Below are 19,950 nucleotides of genomic sequence, written 5' to 3'. Positions count from 1 at the left end.
GCAAAGCAGAGTTGGGTGGGTAATTTGGGGGGAGTGGGCAGGGAGTGAGGAGATAGGGATGGAAACTCCTTCCAGAACGGCCTATGGTCACAAACCAGAGAGAAGCTTAGCCTTGAGAAGGTGCAGGGCCAGGACTGAAGGAGAGCTGGGGTGTGTGACCCCTGTGGGGCTGACTCCACCCACTCTGCCCTGCCCCCTACTGGGCCAGAGGTTTAGGGACATAGATTGGGGGGGAGGAAGTGAGGCTATGGGGGGAGGTTTTTATTCCCCAGTACACCCCACTAGAGTGCTCCACCCTCTTTGGGCGTTAGGTCTGAGTTGGTTTAAAGGGAGAGCATCCCAGAGATACAGAGAAGTACAAAGAGAAAGAGACCAGAGAGAAACAAGCATAAAAGTGGGGAGACGAAAAAGTATGGAGAAGGTGCAGAAGAGGTATAGGAGATGTGGGCCGGAAGAGTCCTGGAAGGAAGGAAGGAAGGAAGGAAGGAAGGAAGGAAGGAAGGAAGGAAGGAAGGAGAGGGACCCCAGCATTTGTCCAGCCTCCAAACCCAGAAGATGGAGATGGGGAAGCAGCCTTGCCCAGGGGCTGCCTGGCAGCCTCCACTCAGGGAACCCTGAGCAAATACTCCCTGATCCCCACATAAAAGGCCAATTAGCTGCGACGCCTCTGCGAACAAATCCGCTAACAGGGTGACAAGCCCCTAGACGCTGGCAGGCCTTGTGTTTGCTGAGAGGCTGATGGCGAGCAAATCAGGGATTAGGATGGGGCAGGAGCCACATGGCAGGCCTCGGTTTCCTGTCTGGACAGCCCGCCCTGTCCTGCAGGACCCGGATTTCTGTCCTGGCTCGGCCTCTGGTGTGATGGAACCCAGGTGACCTAGGTCAGCAGGAGGAGGAGCAGAGGCCCTAGCCCCGAGATGGGGACCCTTGGGAGCAGAGCGCCTGAGGTCTAGGGTGGCGATGCCTTCTAACTGGCAAATACAGGATTGGATCCCGCTTCTGGGCTCGTCATCCCACATCTATCCCTTACCATCTCTCTCACTCAGTGCACCCTGGCCCTGGAGCAGGGACACGCGCCAAGTGCCATCTCTTACTATGCTGGCCCTTTCCAAAGAAGAGAGGTAGCACCGGCCCCTTTGCCACCTCCCTCAACTCTCAGCCGCAAGGTGGGCTGGGACTGAAGGCCTCTGGGGGCGCCAGCCTCCTAGTCCAGCCCCAGCAGAGAGAGGCTCAAAGAACTACTGGGGGGGGGGGGGCTGCCTCCCTCCAACCCCCCAGCACCTTGTGTTTGGCCCTGCAAAGTCTCCTGCGGAGCTGAGGCAAGTGAAGACACCCAAACACCAATTATTCTGAGGCCCCAGGGCTGGCGTGTGGATGGGGAGAGGACAAGTCCCCCACCCCTTGAGAAAGGATGGGGTTCACTTGAAGGCTGTCTGCCTGAGATACCCCAGCCCTTGACTCGGCTGACTCTGGCGTCTATGACTGAGCAGCATCCACTTCTCTGGCTCTAGACCTGTTCACCTGCCTCCTCCCTGGTCAGAAGCCGTCACCCAACGATCTCATCACACACCTGGGGGTTAGCCACAACCTGACACCCATCAGCAGGGCCTGACCCCAGATAAGAAGGCTGGCCTCTCTCTCCCCCTGACACCCCGCTTGTCCCAGCCTGGGAGGGAGGGAGGGAGGGAGGGAGAGAGAGAGAGAGAGAGAGAGAGAGAGAGAGAATGGGGTGGGGATGTGGGACAGGAAGATGCAGGTAAAAAGAACTCCAGAAAAGTCAGAAGCAGGCTGGGACTGAGGGAAGGGTCATGCCCCCCTCCCCAACCCCGGAGGACAAAGTTGTCAGGTTTTAACAGATTTGCAGGACTTTTGCATCAAGCCCATCTCTTCTCTTGCACTGGCCTTCACCGGAGAAATATTGCTTTGTCTTTGTCACGCGCTCCCTGGCTCCCCATCAGCCTCCTCAAAAAGGTGAAACCATGTCATAAAGCGTGTCCTAGCAGAGCAATATGCAAAAGTATGCAAATCGAGGCGACCTGCCTGGCGTCCCGGGGCTCTCTCCCCGCACTTTTATCCCGGTCCTGAGTCTCCTAGAGGAACTGCTAGATGAGGGTCAGGACGCCCCACCTCACCCCCTGGCTCTCCGTTGCAAACCGGGTGACTGCAAGCGAAGGGGTGGACACGCGTGGGATTGTTCTCCACCACCACCCACCCACCTCCAACTCCTTCCTCAAACCTCCCGTCTCCCGGGACCTGCGAGGAAATGGAGCCGGGCTTTTGAGAGCTAGAGGAGCGATCTTGGGCTTTGTGCCTCAGTTTCCCTAAGGGCCCAGAAAAGGGAGGGAGGGTTTCTGTTCTAAAGTCAGGCAGGACAGAGTCCGACAGAGCCTCCTTTCTCAACTCGGGGGAGGAGGGGGGGGGAGGGGGGCTTTGAGAAAGCAGGAAACTCTCCCGCGACGTCCGGATCCCGGCTCGGGGCTCGGGGCGGGGACTCCAACTCTAGCTGAGCGACTCCAGTCTCTGGCCCTGCTCGTGGCCGTGGGGGCGGGGGCGGGAGGAGGAAGGGTGTGGGATTAATCCCTTAATTACGCCGCGGTCGGGTGGCACCTGCTTTCCGCCGCTCAGCCCCCAGGGGGCCGCGGCGCCGAGGGGTGGAGAGAAGGACCGGGAAGGCGGGCGCGCGGAGGCACGCGCGGCACCCGGGCGCCGGCCGGCGGGACAGCGGCACCGTGGCTGGGGCGGAGCGCAGAGGCGGCCGAGGGGCTGGCGGCTCCCGGCCCGCGGGTCGCGGACCCAGGGGCTGGGTCCCGAGCCCCCCGCCCGGGTCCCGGTCGAGCCGCGCCATGCTGCGCTACCTGCTCAACGCGCTGCTGCAGTTGAACCTGTTCGCGGACTCCCTGGCCGGGGACGCGTCCAACTCCAGCGAACTGCTCTTCGGCTTCAACGCCTCGGGGGCGGCGCTCAACCACAGCCTGCTGGTCCCGGGCGAGCCTGCTCTCAACGGTAAGCCCCTGCCCCGTGGGGACGTGGGATCCCGAGTGGGGGCGAGGTGGGAGGGCGGCGTGGAGGAGGAGGAGACCAAGAGCGCCTGCCCCTCGTGGAGACCCAGGGGCGCCTCCCGGGCGGGGATCAAGGGATGATATGGGGCTTTGAGCACCTGAGTGGGTGTCCCGGCGGGGGTCGAGGGTTTGGGGGGAGATGGTTGCTGAGTTCATTACTCCCCACCCATCCCAGGCAGAAACAGGGGGGTGCGGGCAAGTTGGAGCTAGGAGAGGCCGGGACCCCCTGCGGGGAGGACAGCGGAGGGGCGTGGCCGCGGGGCCACTTAGAGACCCGCCCAGGTAGCAGGCTTCCCACTGGGAACCCAAGTTTGCCAAGAACTCTACACTTAGGACGAGGGCGAGGAAGCCGAAATGTTGCATGTGTTTGCTACAGAGCTCAACAGAGGCAGCGACCGTTTCAGGGAACTTAGGAGTTCGCCCCTCAGAGGCGGGCTCGCAGCCGGTCCACCGGGCAGAGCTGGGCGGGCAGGCTGCGCTGGCGGCGAGGTCGTCCACGCCAATGCCGCTGATTAATAAATCGCGGCCGAGACTGCGCGCTCCTCCGCACCCCGGGAGCCGGGAGCCGGCCGAGCTCGCCCCCTGCCGGCCGCGCCGGGAACTCCCGCGTTCCCTGGCACTCGGGCCGGGGTTCCCTCTGGTTCTTCCCCAGCCGGGATCCGCTGGCCTCGCCAACTGGAATCTGGGGCGAGCGCTGCGCTGGAGACCCCAAGGCGGCGAGAAAGGAGACCTGGGCAGTGGTGTGTGTGTGTGCGTGTGCGTGTGTGTGTGTGTGTGTGTGCGCGTGTACTCAGGTGCTGGGGAGAAACCCCAGAGCCCCATTAGCATGACCCTTAGCTATTCATTAGCTTCTGTGGAAGCCTCTCCTGAGACCCCAAATGACAGGGAGGAAATTCCAGGGAAAGGGAGCCTGCAGATGTGTCTACAGGAATTAGGGGGAAAGGGCGGACCAGCAAGGTGAGCCCTGCACGGAGGGAGCGGGGCGGAAGATGGGGAATGAGCTGGAATTCTCCAGCCTGCTGACCTCCCGGATCCCCAGGAGGCTAAGCACAGAGCCCTTCCCACAGACACCTCAACGCTCTCACCTCACCGAGGGCGTTCACTCTACACTGTCCCAGTGAGGTTTGTAGGGGAGGAATTGATGGTCATGTTCGCAGTGGAGGAAGCAAATTCAGAGAAGATAGACGGTACCCCAGTGGGCACAAAAACAGCACAAAGCGTGGCTATAACAGACCTGCCTATTCCCATGACGTCCGATGGTTATGTGAAGGGCAAAGGGGAATGCTGGGGCCGGGTAGAATCCGATTCAGGTAAAGACTATAGTAGCCACGATAAGGTCAGGTGGGTGAGGGAGAAGAACCCTGAAATAATCTTAGACCAGCCGTATTTATTGAGTACTTTTGGGGGAGTACATTATGGTCTTATGATGACCCTATTACTGTTCTTTTTTTTAAAAAAAAATTATATATATATATATAAAATTGATTTTTTTTTTTTTTTTTTACAGAGAGGAAGGGAGAGGGATAGAGAGTTAGAAACATCGATCAGCTGCCTCCTGCACACTTCCTACTGGGTATGTGCCCACAACCAAGATACATGCCCTTGGCCGGAATCGAACCTGGGACCCTTGAGTCCGAAGGTCGAGGCTCTATCCACTGAGCCAACCCGGTTAGGGGTTACTGTTCTTTATTACTACAAAGAAGCTGAGACGCAGAGAAGTTCAATAATTGCCCAAGTTCTCACAGGAGTTAGTGTGGAGGCCTGAGACTCCCGCCCTAGTTTGTTCCAGCCAATCCCTGAGCTCTTTGTCTTTCCAGTGCTGCTCACCTGAACTGGGGCTGGGGTTTGCCTAAACTGGGCCTGGGATGGGATGGCGGGGAATGGGGTGAGAATCGGAAGTTTCCATCTAGAAGGGAAATGGAGAAAATGATTCCCTTCTCCAAGTGGGAGGGAAACCGATCTTCTTGTCCCTGACCCCTTAAATACACGCTCACCAGGGGCAACCCATCCCGCGTCCTCTCCATCGGAACTTCCAAGAGTAGGGCGGGAAGTGAAAGCCAAGCTCACACCGAAGCTGGAAGTAGAGGTTCCGCGGATTCTGGAACAGCGTGGAGAAGCGGACAGGGGCGGGGAGGTGGAGAACAGAAGCCGGTTCCATGGGTCCTGGTTAGTGAAGGGCACAGATGCCGTGAGGCGGCAGCGGCGCCTGCTGGCCGCCAGGGGTCACGAAGCCACTTTGGATCAAGCTGGGGGTACCTGAGCCTGACGCGCTCCGGGCTCTGGGCTCCCGGCTCCTGAATCCCAAACCACTGCAGAGGCAAAGCGAGCAGAAGTCAGCAGGCCCAGGGAGGGGCAGGAGCAGAACACGCAGGGAAGGACAGCAATGCCTTTCTCAATGGTGTGTGGCCTTTCATCACCCTGAGAACCATCTGCCGAAACCTGTGCCCGCTCAGAAAAGAGCGTCACTCACATTCCCACTACCGCTCGCATTGGGTCAATTCCCGTGGCTTCACAGGACCCCGAAACATGATTGTCTGGGGCGTCAGTAGACGGGCTCTGTGCCAGGTCCTGGGCTCCCAGGCCGCGCCCATCACTCAAGCCTTCCTCGTCTCGGGGGACCCCAGGCCGAGGGGAGGAGGAGGGTGTCCTGATCCCTTGGCTGATCTGCCCGTTTCGAGTTTAAGAGCCTGAGGCGTCTTCCCATAAGACGGTACCCCTCCGCCCCCCCCCACACACACACCCCCGCTACGGAGAGAGGCGGGGCCCCTTTTCTCTCCGGAGCTTCCATCTTTCCCCAACTTGCGGGTCTGAGCGCTCTGCGCCCCTCGCATCCTCCAGGGTCAAGGGTCGAGCCCGAGGACGCGATGCCGCGCATCGTGGAGCAGCCGCCGGATCTGCTGGTGTCCCGAGGCGAACCGGCCACGCTGCCCTGCCGCGCGGAGGGCCGGCCCCGGCCGCACATCGAGTGGTACAAGAACGGGGCGCGCGTGGCCACCGCGCGCGAGGACCCGCGCGCCCACCGCCTGCTGCTGCCCAGCGGCGCCCTCTTCTTCCCGCGAATCGTGCACGGGCGCCGCGCGCGCCCCGACGAGGGCGTCTACACGTGCGTGGCGCGCAATTACCTGGGGGCGGCGGCCAGCAGGAACGCCTCGCTGGAAGTGGCGGGTGAAGTCGGGGAGTCAGCCAGGGGCTCTGGGGTCTGGGGTGCGGGAGGGCGCGGGCCACCCCGTCTAGAACCAGCTCCCATCTCGGGCGATTCATCTTCCGTCGGGACTGCGCCTTTGGTCTCTCATGCCCACGCCTGGGCCTGGTATTTCCTCACCTGCGGCGGGGCAGACGGTCATAGTCATATATGTACTCATAGTCAGTCTCTCTCTCTCTCTCTCTCTCTCTCTCTCTTTCTCTCTTTCTCTCTCTAGTCCTTCGCGACGATTTCCGGCAGGCTCCTGGGAACGTGGTGGTGGCAGTGGGGGAGCCAGCTGTGATGGAATGCGTGCCCCCCCGCGGCCACCCGGAGCCATCGGTGACCTGGAGGAAGGGCAGTACGCCGGTCAAGGAGGAGGAGGGAAGGATCACGGTGAGGGCTGGGCCAGGCAGGGGATGCAACAGGGGGGCGGAGTCAGCAGTCACAAGGGGGCGGGGCCGTGCGCTAGGGGTCTGGCGCCTGCCTCCGAGGAGTAAGGCCTGAATCCCAGGGTCTTGGAAGGCGGGGAATAATGCTCGCTCCGGCGGCGATAAGGCAGGAGATCTGAGATCAGGGCATCCGTTGGCTAGAGGCTGAGAGCCAGCTGTTGAATGAGGGATAAATGAGGAGGGTAGGATGGACTTGGTATAAGATAGGGGGGTGGAGCATGGTGCCCCAGGGACGCTTGGGAGAAACAACAGACCTGAGCCCCACCTTGGACAAAGCGACAATTTCTTATCTAAATGGATCAACGTCACTGGTTTTCTTCCTGGGTTTGTTGTGAAAATCAAATAAATATGCTCTGATGGCTGTAAAGGACCAGAGTTCCTGTGATTACTCCGCAGATCCGTGGAGGGAAGCTGATGATGTCACATGCACACAAGAGTGACGCAGGGATGTACGTGTGTGTGGCCTCCAACATGGCAGGAGAACGGGAGAGCGGGCCGGCCGAGCTTGTGGTACAGGGTAGGCACGCGGAGGTTTGGCGTTATGGGAGCATGGAGCCGGGGACGCACGCAGCCCTGCAGACCCCTGACTGTTCCCTCACTCCCATGCCACAGAGCGCCCCTCATTCCTGCGGAGACCAGTGAATCAGGTGGTCCTGGCTGACGCCCCTGCACATTTCCCCTGTGAGGTGCAAGGGGATCCCCCCCCTCGGCTACACTGGCGAAAGGAGGATGGAGAACTGCCCACAGGCAGGTGAGGAGAGCCAACCCGCTCGAGTGTGTACCCCGCCCTAGAAAACTGGGAGGCAGAGACCCTCTCACACAGAGAAGTCTGTTCCCCAGAGCCCGTGGCCTTGCCCTAGCCAGTCCCCGGCTCCATTCATCGAGCTCCTGTCCCTGTTGAGGCCTGCCTTGTCCCTGGTGTCTGTCCTGGGGGAGACAGAAGTGGTCTGTAGCTATGGCCAACCCAGCCTGGGGGTGGGGAGTGGAGCAGGTATGAGATCCGGGGTGACCACAGCCTTTGGATTGGGCGCGTGAGGCCTGAAGACGAGGGGACGTACACCTGTGTGGCGGAGAACAGCGTGGGCCGAGTGGAAGCGGCTGGCTCCCTCAGCGTTCACGGTGAGGCCCCCCTTGGTTCTGCCCGCAGCAGGGGTGAGGTGAGGGAAATGGGGGGGGGGGCAAGTAGGAAAGGACAGGCAGGAGATGTGGGGTCACCTGAGACTTGGACAAGAGAGAGAAGGAGGCAGCGAAACAGACTTGAGCAAGAGATGGATGAGAATCTGCTCCTACCTCAGCCAAGCCTGGCCGTCTCTCTCCTGTCCCCTCAGTCTCCCTTCTTAGTACCCCTGACTCCCTGTTCCTTTATCTCCCCCCACCCCCTTGCCAGTCCCACCCCAGCTGGTGACCCAGCCCCAGGACCAGATGGCAGCCGCTGGAGAGAGCGTGACGTTTCGGTGCGAGACCAAAGGAAACCCACCACCTGCCATCTTCTGGCAGAAGGAGGGAAGTCAAGTAGGTGCCCACGCCAGGGGCTCCCCACCGGCTTCCCCTCGGGCCCTACCGCCCCTCCTTCTCCATTCTGCAAACTGCTCTCAGGGTTCCGCTTTACCTTTGGTCCTCCCAGGAGCCCTTGCAGATTGTTTGTGAGGATTAAATAAGATAATTAATATGAAAGGCCTGAGACATAGCTAACACTTTAAAAATAAATGGTAATATATTTAGGTGGCAGGGAACAGTCCTGTGCAGTCATTCCTTGGAATCTTTTTCTTTGGGTCAAGAATGTCCTGAGGATGCAGCAAATTCAATTAGATCCTCCTTCCCCAGGCCGTGGGGCCTCGGCGTCATACATCGCTCTAGAAAGCAAATAGCTCTGTAAGCAAAGCTGCTGCGGAGGGTAGACTATGACTTGCTTTTCTAGTTATAAGAGGCCTCCACCAGGGGGCGCGCAATCGTAGCAAACAGATCCCAGAACATACAACTGGAATGAACATTAACTGAGGTTACAACATAAGTAACTTCCTGTAAGGGAAAGGCGGGAATTTTGCTACTGGAAAACAAGATCAGTATAACAAAATAAGTCTGATGAACTCCCCCCGCTGGGAAACCAGGCCACTATGACCTCATTCCAAATCCACGGCCACAATTTCCTCCAACATCTGCTCTAGCATCCGAGTCTGCTGTGTTTCCATTAGATTCTGAAATGAATAAAAGTGCTGGTGGCGGTAGAGGGTGGGAGCAGGTATGAGTCAGGGGCTCAACATGGTGCTACATATATGTCCTGAGACCCACACCTACCCCACTACCTTCTGTGTATGTATCCAATGTAAAATGTTAGCGCCAGAGAGAAGGGGAGAGTATGTGACATTTATCACGAAATGTATTAAGAGTGTCATATGATTACTTCATTTAATCTTCATAACTATCCTCTAAGAGTCCTATTTGGGGAAATTTGGGCTCAGGAAGTTCAAATCGCTCGCACAGAGCTGGGGGGTACATCTAATCACACCGCTCATTTTTTTGTGAATAGGTTTAACTAGTTCGCCCAAGGTCACATAACTGGCTGGGCACAGAGCATGAATCAGAGCCTTGGGAACGCTCTGAATTCTGGTGTCGATGGGAACGGGAAGCTGCCTGCTCAGTCCCTACCGTGGTTCCTTGCTCTGCCCCCAGGTGCTGCTTTTCCCCAGTCAGTCCCTTCAGCCCACAGGGCGCTTCTCGGTCTCCCCCCGAGGCCAGCTCAACATCACTGACGTGCAGAGTGCGGATGCTGGCTACTATGTGTGCCAGGCGGTCAGTGTGGCTGGCAGCATCCTGGCCAAGGCCCTGTTGAAGGTAAAAGGAGGTATGTGCCTATGGAGATAAGATGGGACCCAAAGGCCTAGAAGGAAATAATGGCTGAAAGAGATGTTTTATCTTGGACTCTACAATATGTCTGCAAGGGGGGTGGGGGCATGTTCCTGAGACATGCCCTCAAAGTTTTGAAAGAAGCCACTAATAGTAGATTGCTGGTTCCGGGCAGAGACTACAGTTGGTTATGGAAGCCCTTTCAATCCCAGGGCGGGCGGTGGTGGGGCGGGGGGGGGGGGGGGGGGCGGGGGGCGCTCTGGGAACAAGCAGAGAATGAGGACAAGGAGCTGGTTGCCTGAACCTGGGATCCTCCTCTGAGGTACCCAAGTTCTTCCTCTCTCAGCCTCGATGGATGGGCTGCCTCCCATCATCCTCCAGGGACCAGCAAATCAGACACTGGCACTTGGCTCCTCTGTGTGGCTGCCATGCAGAGTGACCGGGGACCCTCAACCTAGCGTCCAATGGAAGAAGGATGGACAGTGGCTGCAGGGGAATGGCCTCCAGCTCAACCTAATGGCCAATGGTACCCTGCACATCACCAACGTGCAGGTGAGTCTCACCCCGGGCCCAGGTCACTGAGAATGCCCAACTGCCGTTAAGCACCCGTTGGGACTCTAGCTCCATTCTAACCATCTGCTCTCAGACCACCTGGAGTGCACAACATCCTCCCCATCCTTCTGAATGCCAGGCTCCACCCTCTCACCCTACCTTGTTCCACTCCCAGTTTGCCAGTCCTCTACCCTCCCCTACAGGAGACGGACATGGGCATCTATAGCTGTGTGGCCAGGAGTTCCACAGGGGAGGCCACATGGAGTGCCTGGCTTAGGAGGCGGGGTGAGTTTCTCCTTTGTTCCCTCCTTTGCCAGCGCCTTTCTCCAAACATTCTTCAAAGGCAGCCAATGCTCGGCCACCAAACCCAGGACTGATTTTATCTTCCCAATGCCATGGCCTTGGTAGTGGGAGGAGGAGGAGGAGGATAGAATTGGTGCCCTTGGGAGGCAGATGTGAGTAGAGGTTAGTGCACTATGTCCCTCTCTCCACCATCAGCACTGTCTCAGCTCCACCGTCCCTCTGGGAAGGCGCAGGTTACATTCTTTTCCCAGTCTTCTCCTTAAAGATGATCTCCTCACTGCAGAAGACTGGGGAGAATTACCAGGCCCGCCTCCAGAACCCAGTACCCCTCCGGGGCCTCCCTCTCAGCCAGTGGTCACCGAGATCACCAAGAACAGCGTGACCCTGACCTGGAAGCCCAACCCGCAGGCTGGGGCCACAGTTACCTCTTACTTGATAGAGGCTTTCAGGTACAGGGAAGGTTGTGAGTGCAAACCTGGACAGTTCAAGCGGGGGGGGGGGGGGGGGCGGGGGCTGTGTCCTTAGGGTCTTTGCTATTGTGGGGAGAGGCTTGCCAGTTCCCTTTCCCGGGGGAGGAGGCAGTAGGGGGCCAACGAGAATGGGTGAGATGGAGTAGGCAGGTTGGGGATCCCTGGCTCAGACAACTCTGCCACCTCATTCCCGTTGCAGCCAAGCAGCTGGCAACACATGGCGGACAGTGGCAGATGGTGTGCAGCTGGAGACACACACCGTCGGAGGTCTGCAGCCCAACACCATCTACTTGTTCCTGGTGCGAGCGGTGGGAGCCTGGGGCCTCAGTGAGCCCAGCCCCGTCTCTGAGCCTGTCCGCACCCAGGGTAAGGGCAGGGTCCCTGGCTCATGGTTATGACATGTGACACTGCATAGCACCCCTCCCCCCAAACCATGGCACCATGGCAGCTCTTTCCTGTGGTGCCAGGTCTACATGGGAGCGGGGGGCTGGCCTGAAGCAGGGGGTCATGCTTCCCTCTCATTGAGGGAACAAGAGAAGAGGGAGGAGGGGGAGAAGGGAGGAGGAGGGTGAGGGTGAGGGAGAACAAGAAGGAAGAGGAGAAGTAGGGGAAGGGGGGAGGGGGAGGAGGGGGAGGAGGAGGGGGGGAGGAGGGAGAGGGGGAGAAAGAGGATGAGGAGGAAGGGAGAGACACACGAGGTGGAGAATGATTCAGTCACCTTGGTGGCACCTCACTCCTGAGTCCCTTACAGTAGATTATCAGGACTAGAAGGCCCACCTCTGTCCCCCCTCCCCCAGCCTCTTTTGACCCTGGGGCAGGGGTGGGCAAACTTTTTGACTCCAGAGCCACAATGGGTTCTTAAACTGGACTGGAGGGCCAGAACAAAAGCATGGATGGAGTGTTTGTGTGAACTAATATAAATTCAAAGTAAACATCATTACATAAAAGGGTACGGTCTTTTTTTTTTTAAGTTTTATTCATTTCAAACGGCCGTAGTTTGCCCACGGCTGCCCTGGGGTGTGCTCTGGAGCACTAAGCAGGATTGTCTGCAGGGCAGGGCAGGGCAGAGGCAGGACACAGCACACTGTCAGTGGTGACTCCCTGCCCCTGCTGAGCGGGCTCTTTGGTCAACAGACAGCAACCCATCCAGGCCAGTGGAGGACCCACGGGGAGGCCAGCCGGGACTGGCTGAAGTGGCTGTGCGTCTGCAGGAGCCCATCGTCCTTGGGCCCCGGACCCTGCAGGTGTCCTGGACTGTGAGTGTGGCATAGGGATGAGGTGAAGGGCAGGATAATGACGGGGGACATAGGGGCCTCCAAGAATGGGTGGGGGAGATGGGTGAATGGAAGAGGGGCTGGGCCTGGTATGCTCCCTCTTCTCCCCTGCAGGTAGATGGCCCAGTCCAGCTGGTGCAAGGTTTCCGGGTGTCTTGGAGGGTAGCAGGTCCTGATGGGGGAAGCTGGACAGTGCTGGACCTACAGTCCCCAAGCCAGCAGAGTACTGTGCTGAGAGGACTCCCCCCGGGGACCCGCATTCAGATCAAGGTGCAAGCCCAAGGCCAGGAGGGGCTGGGTGCTGACAGCCTCTTGGTGGCCAGAAGCACACCTGAGGAGGGTAAGGGGCAGCAGGAGCTGCTGGTTGGACAAGAGGGAAGTGGGAGGGGGAACGCTTGCAGCGGGGAGAGCAAGGCAAGTGGGTGGGAAGCCTTAGTTCCCTAAGATGTTAGAACTGGGGCGGGGGTGGGGGTGGGAAGAGGTTGGGGCCTGAGGGGCAGCTTGCAATGGCTGAGTCCCTCTCACCACGTTCCACCCTGGCCAGCCCCCAGCGGTCCCCCCCAGGCAGTGGCCGTAGCCTTAGGGGGTGAAGGCAACAGCAGTATCACGGTGTCCTGGGAACCCCCGCTCCCCTCCCAGCAGAATGGGGTCATCAAGGAATACCAGGTACAGGGTGTGTGGGAGGGGGATGGCTGGGTGGGAGGGGGAGGAGGGCCAGGGCTAGGATTGGAAGGGGTCTAGGGCCAGCCTTGTGGCTTGGGGGGGAGGGGGGAGGCCCTGGGGGAGGAGAGAGGGTTCCGTGCCCGCTCCAGGCTGAACTATGCCTGGCTGAGCGCCCTGTGCCATTCCACGTGCGGCCAGAATCCCATTCCTGACTCTAACCCGGGTCTCGGCCTCCCCAGATCTGGTGCCTGGGGAACGAGAGCCGCTTCCACCTCAACCGGTCCGCGGCGGGCTGGGCGCGCTCCGCGGTGCTGCAGGGGCTGCTGCCCGGTCTCCCCTACCGGACCCAGGTCGCCGCGGCCACCAGCGCCGGCGTGGGCGTGGCCAGTGCCCCGGTGTCCGTGCAGCTGCGTGAGTCTGGAGGTGGGGGGCGGGGGGCCGGAGGGGCTGCAAGTTTCCAGGCCCCGACTGCGCTCACGGCTCTGACCCCCGCAGCGACCCCCCGGGAACGGGAGCCCGCGCTCGAGGCGGGCCAGGGGCTGGCGGAGCGGCTGGCGCGGGTGCTGCGGGAGCCGGCCTTCCTGGCGGGCGGCGGCGCGGCCTGCGGGGCGCTGCTCATCGGGCTCGGCGGCGCCCTCTGCCGGCGCCGCAGGCAGCGCAAGGAGCTCAGCCATTACGCAGGTGAGAGCCGTCGGGGGGCGGCGGGCCGCGGGGCTGCGGGGCGTAGGGCGCCCTCGGACGCGGGGAGACGGAACGGGGTGCCTCGGAGCGGACCGAGCCTGGAGCCGCCTTCCTCGGAGCGAGGCGGGCAGCCTGGAGAGAGGGCGTGGGAGGCTCAGCCTCTCCAAAGTGGGAGGCGGGGGCTGGAGCTCCGCCCCTGGGAACAGGACTGGGGGTTGGGGGGATGGGGAGAGGAGCGGGGCCGGGAGGGGGCGGGACCTGAGCCTGGGAAGGGGTAAGACTTACCCTGAAGACGCCAAGGGAGGAGAGAGCAGGCTCTGCAGTCAGCCCGGCTGGTGTGGCTCAGTAGTTGAGCATCGACCTATGAACCAGGAGGTCACGGTTGGATTCCCGGTCAGGACACAGGTCCGGGTTGTGGGCTCCAACTAAGTGTGGGGTGCTGATCCATGATTCTCATCATTGATGTTTCTATCTCTCTCTCTTCCTTCCTCTCTGAAATCAATAAAAATATTTTTTAAAATAAATAAAGGGGGCGAGTCTAAGAAGACATGTACGTGAGGGTTGGGCCTGGTAGGAGGGGTGTGGCCAGGACCCAGGCAACACATGAGCCAGGGTTTGGGTGGAAAGGCCTCGCTGCTACCCCCTGCCCTCCCCCCCCCCCTTCCTGCGCATCTGGAGAGATCTGAGAGCATCTAGACCAGCGGTTCCCAGTCTTGGCTACACACGGGAATCACCTGGGGAGCTTTAGAAAAATACTAATGCCGGAGTCCCTCTCACTCCTAGCGATGCTGATGAAATCGGTCCAGGGTGCAGCCTGAGTGGCGGAATTGGGACGGCGGGGGGAGGAGTGGACAAGAGGGTGGCTATTTCTGACGCTTTTTCCATTTTCCCTCTCCTCTCTCCCATGGGATCCTTTCCGGAAGCCTCCTTTGCCTACACGCCGGCAGGTGAGCCACCACTGACTGCCCTGTGGGGTTCACACCCCAGTCCGGGCTCTTCTCTCACCCAGTCTCCCCTCATCTTCCCCAGTGTCCTTCCCACACTCAGAGGGCCTTTCGGGAGCCAGTTCCAGGTAATTCGCTCAACTTCCTTCCTAGGGATAGTCCCCTCCAGGGACAGGCTGCACCCCTTCCTCTCCAGGCTGCACCCCTTCCTCTCCAGGCTGCACCCCTTCCTCTCCAGGCCGCATCCCTTCCTCTCCAGGCCTCACTGCCTCCTCAGCTGAGTGCCCACCACCCCACTTCTCCCCCCTCCCCCCATTGCCCCTGCCTCCTCTACTTCCCAGGCCTTCCCGGGCTCTCCACCCCAGCGTCCACATGCTCTCCCCCAGGCCACCCGGGGGCCTCGGCCCTGCTCCCTACCCTTGGCTGGCAGACTCCTGGCCCCACCCATCTCGAAGCCCCTCTGCCCAGGAACCCCGGGGGGGCTGCTGCCCCAGCAATCCCGACCCAGACGACAGATATTACAATGGTGAGGAGTTCTCCTTCCCTCGGGGGCCCGTGTGGCCCCGGCACCCTTCTCTCCTCTCCACCTACTGGGGTACACTGCAGGGAGCCCCAGTGCTCCTGAGGTTGGTCAGTCCTCAGGAGGATGTGAGTGGGGGTGTCCCTCTGGCCCCACCTGTACCCTGGTTTGGGAGTAAGGTTTGGGGTGGGGGAAGAAGCGACCCGGTGGGGTTTCCTTTTGCCCTCCATTCTCCTGTTGTCCTGTTTCTCTGTGTCCGCCCTGCCTCCGCCCTGGGCCCCCTCTTTCTCCTCCTCAGAAGCTGGGATCTCCCTGTACCTGGCTCAGACGGCCCGGGGCGCGGCCGCCTCCCCCGAGGGTCCTGTCTACAGCACCATTGACCCAGCCGGGGAGGAGCTGCAGACCTTCCATGGGGGCTTCCCCCCAAATTCCTCCGGGGACCCGAGCACCTGGAGCCAGTATGCGCCCCCGGAATGGAGCCAGGGGGACAGCGGTAGGCCTCCCGGGCCCCTCGCCCCACACTCCTCGGCACCTGGCCCAGCACTTCTGACAGGTCTCACCTCTGCCCCTTTCCTGCTCTGCTCAGGGCCCAGGGCCGGCAAAGCGAAGCTTCTGGGGAAACCCGTGCAGATGCCCTCCCTCAACTGGCCAGAAGCCCTGCCCCCACCGCCTCCTTCCTGTGAACTGAGCTGCCTCCAGGGGCCTGAGGAGGACCTCGAGGGCGGGTAAGGATGCTTCTGGCTGCAGATGCCCTGCACGTGGGACCAGCCCCGGCCGCCTGCTGGGAGGGCAGAGAGCTGGAGAGGAAGGGAGCTGGCAACTGGACGGCCAAGGAAGGATATGGAAGCTCCTCAGTCACCCTCACCTCCTGCTTCTTTCCCCAGCTCAGAGCCAGGAGAGTGGTGCCCCCCGGTGGTGCCTGAGAGGAGCCACCTGGCAGAGCCCAGCTCCAGCGGAGGGTGCTTGGTCCCTGCGTCCCGAGGGGAGACCCCCTCCCCCACACCTTCCTACGGACAGCAGTCCACAGCCACTCTCACCCCCTCACCTCCCGACCCTCCGCAGCCCCTCACTGACATTCCCCATCTCCACCAGATGCCCAGGTAAGGAGGAGCATGGCACCTTGCACGTTATAGGCCCTTGGCACACATCTGTTCAGTGGATGGATGGATGGATGGATGGATGGATGAATGGAAGGATGGATGGATGGAAGGATGGATGGGTGGATGGAAGGATGGATGGGTGGATGGAAGGATGGATGGGTGGATGGAAGGATGGATGGATGGATGGATGGATGGATGGGTGGGTGGATGGAAGGATGGATGGATGGAAGGATGGATGGGTGGATGGAAGGATGGATGGATGGATGGATGGATGGATGGATGGATGGAAGGATGGATGGATGGATGGATGGATGGATGGATGGATGGATGGATGGATGGAAGGATGGATGGATGGAAGGAAGGATGGATGGATGGATGGATGGAAGGATGGATGGATGGATGGATGGGTGGATGGAAGGATGGATGGATGGAAGGATGGATGGGTGGATGGAAGGATGGATGGGTGGATGGAAGGATGGATGGGTGGATGGAAGGATGGATGGATGGATGGATGGATGGATGGATGGATGGAAGGATGGATGGATGGATGGATGGATGGATGGATGGAAGGATGGATGGAGGGAAGGATGGAAGGATGGATGGATGGATGGATGGATGGATGGAAGGAAGGATGGATGGGTAAGATCTGGGGTGCATGAGGGTGGAAATATGACTTGGGGAGAAACCTGGAGACTAACAAGGCCTCTCACTCCCTTCAGACTGTTTCTCCCTCGGAGGGACTTTGCCAGCTCCCGGGAGCGTTTCAAAGACATGGCTTTCCTCACATTCCACTGGCTCGGGAGCCTGGTGGGGGCCGGCTGTGTCTTGTTCATTTGAGTATTAGGCCGAGTGTCTAACACAGTGCCTGGCACACAGTAGGCGCTTAGTGTTTGTTGAGAGAACAAGTGCTAAGGCCTTATGTTGTTGCAGGAGGCTGCCCCTTGAGCCCAGTTCCCCTCTCAGTGTGTCCCAGCCCGCTCTGAACAGTCATGAGGGGAGGCCTGCTGGCCCCGGGGCTGGCCCCACAGCGGCCTATCACTTCAGCGCCAGCCCTGTCCCTAGCACCGCCAGCAGTGCCCCAGGTGAGTCTACAGAACCCTCACCTCATCCCACGCCTCCTGAAGTCCCTTCTAGACCTTCTCTCTTACCTGCTCCTCTCCCTTCTCCTAACGCTACAGGGAGAACCCGGCAGGCGCCGAGGGAGATGACTCCGCCACTTCAAGGGCCCCGCGCCCATCGGAAGAAACCCAAGGCCGTGCCCTACCGGCGGGAGCACAGTCCTGGGGGTGAGGGGCCATGGGTTTGGGGGTGGAGACAGTAGTGGACACGGGCAGAAACCAAGGGCGGGCTCTGGAGGTTGGAGGTGGGGAGCAGGAAAACCCACATCCTGGGCTTGGGCTGTTTATTTGCAGCCTCCTGGCGCCAGGGAACGGGAGTGGGAGGGACTGGTACCAGGGGAGTGGGACCCTCTGCTGAAACAGGCCTCTCCCCAGACTTGCCCCCACCGCCCTTGCCCCCACCAGAGGAAGAGACGGGCTGGGCTTCAGGGCTGAGAGCAGCAGGCAGCATGTCCTCTTTGGAACGGGAGCGCAGCGGGGAGAGAAGAGGGGTGCAGGGGGCACCCCTGGGGGCCCATCGGGGACCCCTCCCGGATGGTAAGGAGGCCAGGGCGGGCTGGAGGGCGCGGCTATAGAAGGTGGGCTTTAGGACTGGAGGCTGATCGTACAGTGCAGACGGGGCCAATGATGGGCTAGTTTCATCCCAGCTCACCCCTCACTTTCATTGGGTTCATGCATTTGACCCACATCGGAGGCACCTGTCTCTCCAGCTGCCTCTGAGCAAAATCCCCTGAGGTTCCCCAGTCGTATCCTTTCTCAGGACCAGCCTCAGTGAGAGGAGAACAGGGGTGGGTGTTCCCTGCAGGGTTCTGAGCGCGTGTGATGTCAAGGCCGCGTACTGGCCGCTCTGCTTCTCAACCCCAGGATGGCCTGAGCCCTTTGCCTGCCCTCAACTCTCCTTCCAGAGCTGGGAGGAGGGTTGGGGTGGCACAGGAGGGGGCCAGGAGTGGCGTCCTGCCCCCTGCCTGGGCCCAGCTATTCTTTTCTCTTGTGCTGCAGAAGAGGCCTGGCTTCCTTACAGCCGACCAAGCTTCCTGTCCCGGGGCCAGGCCGCCAGCACCTGCTCTACCGCCAGCAACTCTTCCAGAGGCTCTGGCAGCTCTCGGGGCTCCCGGGGCCCTGGCCGGAGCCGCAGCCGCAGCCGGAGCCAGAGCCAGAGCCAAAGGCCCGGACGGAAATGCCGAGAGGTGGGGGCTAGGGGCGGAGAAACTGAGAGTAGAGGACAGGGATGACTAGGAAGAGGGAGATAGAGAAGGCCTCCAGGGGAAGTGTGGACAGGAGGCGGCCCAGCGAGTGAGGGGCTGGGGGAGTCTTGGGGAACAGTGACAAAGGGTGAAGGCAGATGCCACACTGCAGAGGAGACTGGGCTCCCAGAGAAGTGGGTCAGGGGAGGCGGGCGAGAAATCAGCCTGGCGATCGCCTCCCGTGGTCTGTTTGCTGTGAACCAGGCCTTGCAAGCCAACCTGTGTGTGTCTCTCTCTAGGAGCCAAGATAACGCTTGATGGAGAATCAGCAGATCCGTGGGGGAAAGGCTTGTCCCGGGCCAGGAGCCCGGATGGGAGCCCCTCCCCTGGTAAATGAGGGGGGTGCAAAGGAGCAGGAGGGGTCTCTTCCTTCCCGGCAGTGATGGTGGGGCTCCCTGAGGACCGGCTGAGAAGCCAGGAGACAGCTCTTCCATTTCCATCCTACCTACCTGAGACCCGTTTGTAAAAAAGACAATAAAGAGTGACATCCTGGGCCAATGTCCGGTTTCGCGCGGGATACGGGGCAGGAGGGGCCACTAGGGGGTGTATATCAGGGCCCTTCCTTTTGAACTTCTGTCAAAACTCTAGGTGAGGACAGGGCTAAGAGACCGGACCTGTCCTGCCTGCTGAAGTAGCTGAAGTCACTGCCCCCCCAGTGACAACCAGAAAGACTTTCCAAATAACAAACCGCGAGAAACTTGTCCTGCCCTCGGAGAGCTAAGCCAGGCCCTCCCTTCGTGCCTCCTCTGGGTGCTGCTTCTCTCTTGCAAGGGAATATGCCCGCGTAATAATAACTTTTAAACTCAAAGGAAGGAGGAGCTCATGGGGGGAACTGGGTCAAAAGGGGAAAACAGGCCCTGACCTGGTCACTCAGTGGTTAGAGCATCAGCCCACGGACCCAAGGGTCTCGATTTGATTCCCGGTCAAACGTCGGTTGCAGGCTTGACTCCTGGCCTCAAACAGGGCACATGTAAGAGGCAACCAACCGATGTCTCTCTCTCCCCTTCCTCCCTCCCACGCTGTCTGAAAATCAACGGAAGAACAACCTCAGCTGAGGATTTAAAAAAAAAGAGGAATCGGCTTTTCAAACCTCTGAGCCCCTCCTCACAGAGGGTGTGTGCGAACCGGCACCTCCTGGCCAGGTTCGGCCCAGATGGGATGGTTTGGCTGGCACAGAATTTTAAACAATGTTGGCCGTGGGTGCCATGGTCCCCATCAACCCACCCCCCGCTCCACGCACAGCCAGTGCCACTCACAGGTAAAGCCGAGGCCTGTTTCCTTCCTGTTTGCTCTCCCCCGGCTCAGGAACCACCCTGGGCTCTCGGGATTGCCACTGCCCGCATGCCCAGGCTCTGACCGCTCCTGCCACTTCGTCCTAAGTGGGTACAACCCCTTTCTCTCCTTCGGGCTAACGAACACGGAATATTTTTTAAAGGAATGTTACCAGGAAGCTAAAAGAGAAGCAGATTCCAGGAAAGGAAAATCAGTAGGAGAGGAAGGATGGTTATCTGCAGTGCGGCTCCCTCCTCCGAGGTCATACCCTCC

At 60.0% G+C, this 19,950-nt stretch overlaps 1 protein-coding gene across 1 annotated transcript; it reads left to right on the top strand.

The window, feature by feature from the left end:
- The first annotated feature begins 2,773 nt into the window (after positions 1–2,773).
- ROBO3 (roundabout guidance receptor 3) lies at positions 2,774–18,892 on the top strand. Its single transcript, XM_036354463.1, has 28 exons — positions 2,774–3,003; positions 5,898–6,224; positions 6,479–6,636; positions 7,089–7,209; positions 7,305–7,443; positions 7,684–7,811; positions 8,080–8,204; positions 9,363–9,534; positions 9,883–10,088; positions 10,292–10,373; positions 10,675–10,840; positions 11,061–11,227; positions 11,996–12,117; positions 12,250–12,475; positions 12,680–12,801; positions 13,038–13,209; positions 13,294–13,479; positions 14,403–14,426; positions 14,509–14,551; positions 14,810–14,949; positions 15,242–15,436; positions 15,530–15,668; positions 15,828–16,043; positions 16,974–17,125; positions 17,222–17,329; positions 17,537–17,698; positions 18,161–18,348; positions 18,645–18,892. Exons 1-28 carry the CDS (start codon positions 2,844–2,846, stop codon positions 18,654–18,656), a joined length of 4,158 nt encoding a protein of 1,385 aa, XP_036210356.1. The 5' UTR covers positions 2,774–2,843; the 3' UTR covers positions 18,657–18,892.
- The last annotated feature ends 1,058 nt before the right edge of the window (positions 18,893–19,950 follow it).

Source organism: Myotis myotis, unplaced genomic scaffold (assembly GCF_014108235.1).
Source record: "Myotis myotis isolate mMyoMyo1 unplaced genomic scaffold, mMyoMyo1.p scaffold_m19_p_20, whole genome shotgun sequence".
NCBI classification, from domain to species: domain Eukaryota; kingdom Metazoa; phylum Chordata; class Mammalia; order Chiroptera; family Vespertilionidae; genus Myotis; species Myotis myotis.
Note: the sequence above shows the minus strand (reverse complement) of the source record. Positions and strands in the feature narration are given on the sequence as shown.

Excerpts from the sequence above, each read along its gene's own strand:
- ROBO3 (XM_036354463.1), top strand. The coding sequence starts at position 2,844 with ATGCTGCGCTACCTGCTCAACGCGCTGCTGCAGTTGAACCTGTTCGCG. Across the intron at positions 11,228-11,995 it reads TGAGCCTGTCCGCACCCAGG|ACAGCAACCCATCCAGGCCA; the intron begins GTAAGGGCAGGG and ends TTTGGTCAACAG. Across the intron at positions 17,699-18,160 it reads TCGGGGACCCCTCCCGGATG|AAGAGGCCTGGCTTCCTTAC; the intron begins GTAAGGAGGCCA and ends CTTGTGCTGCAG.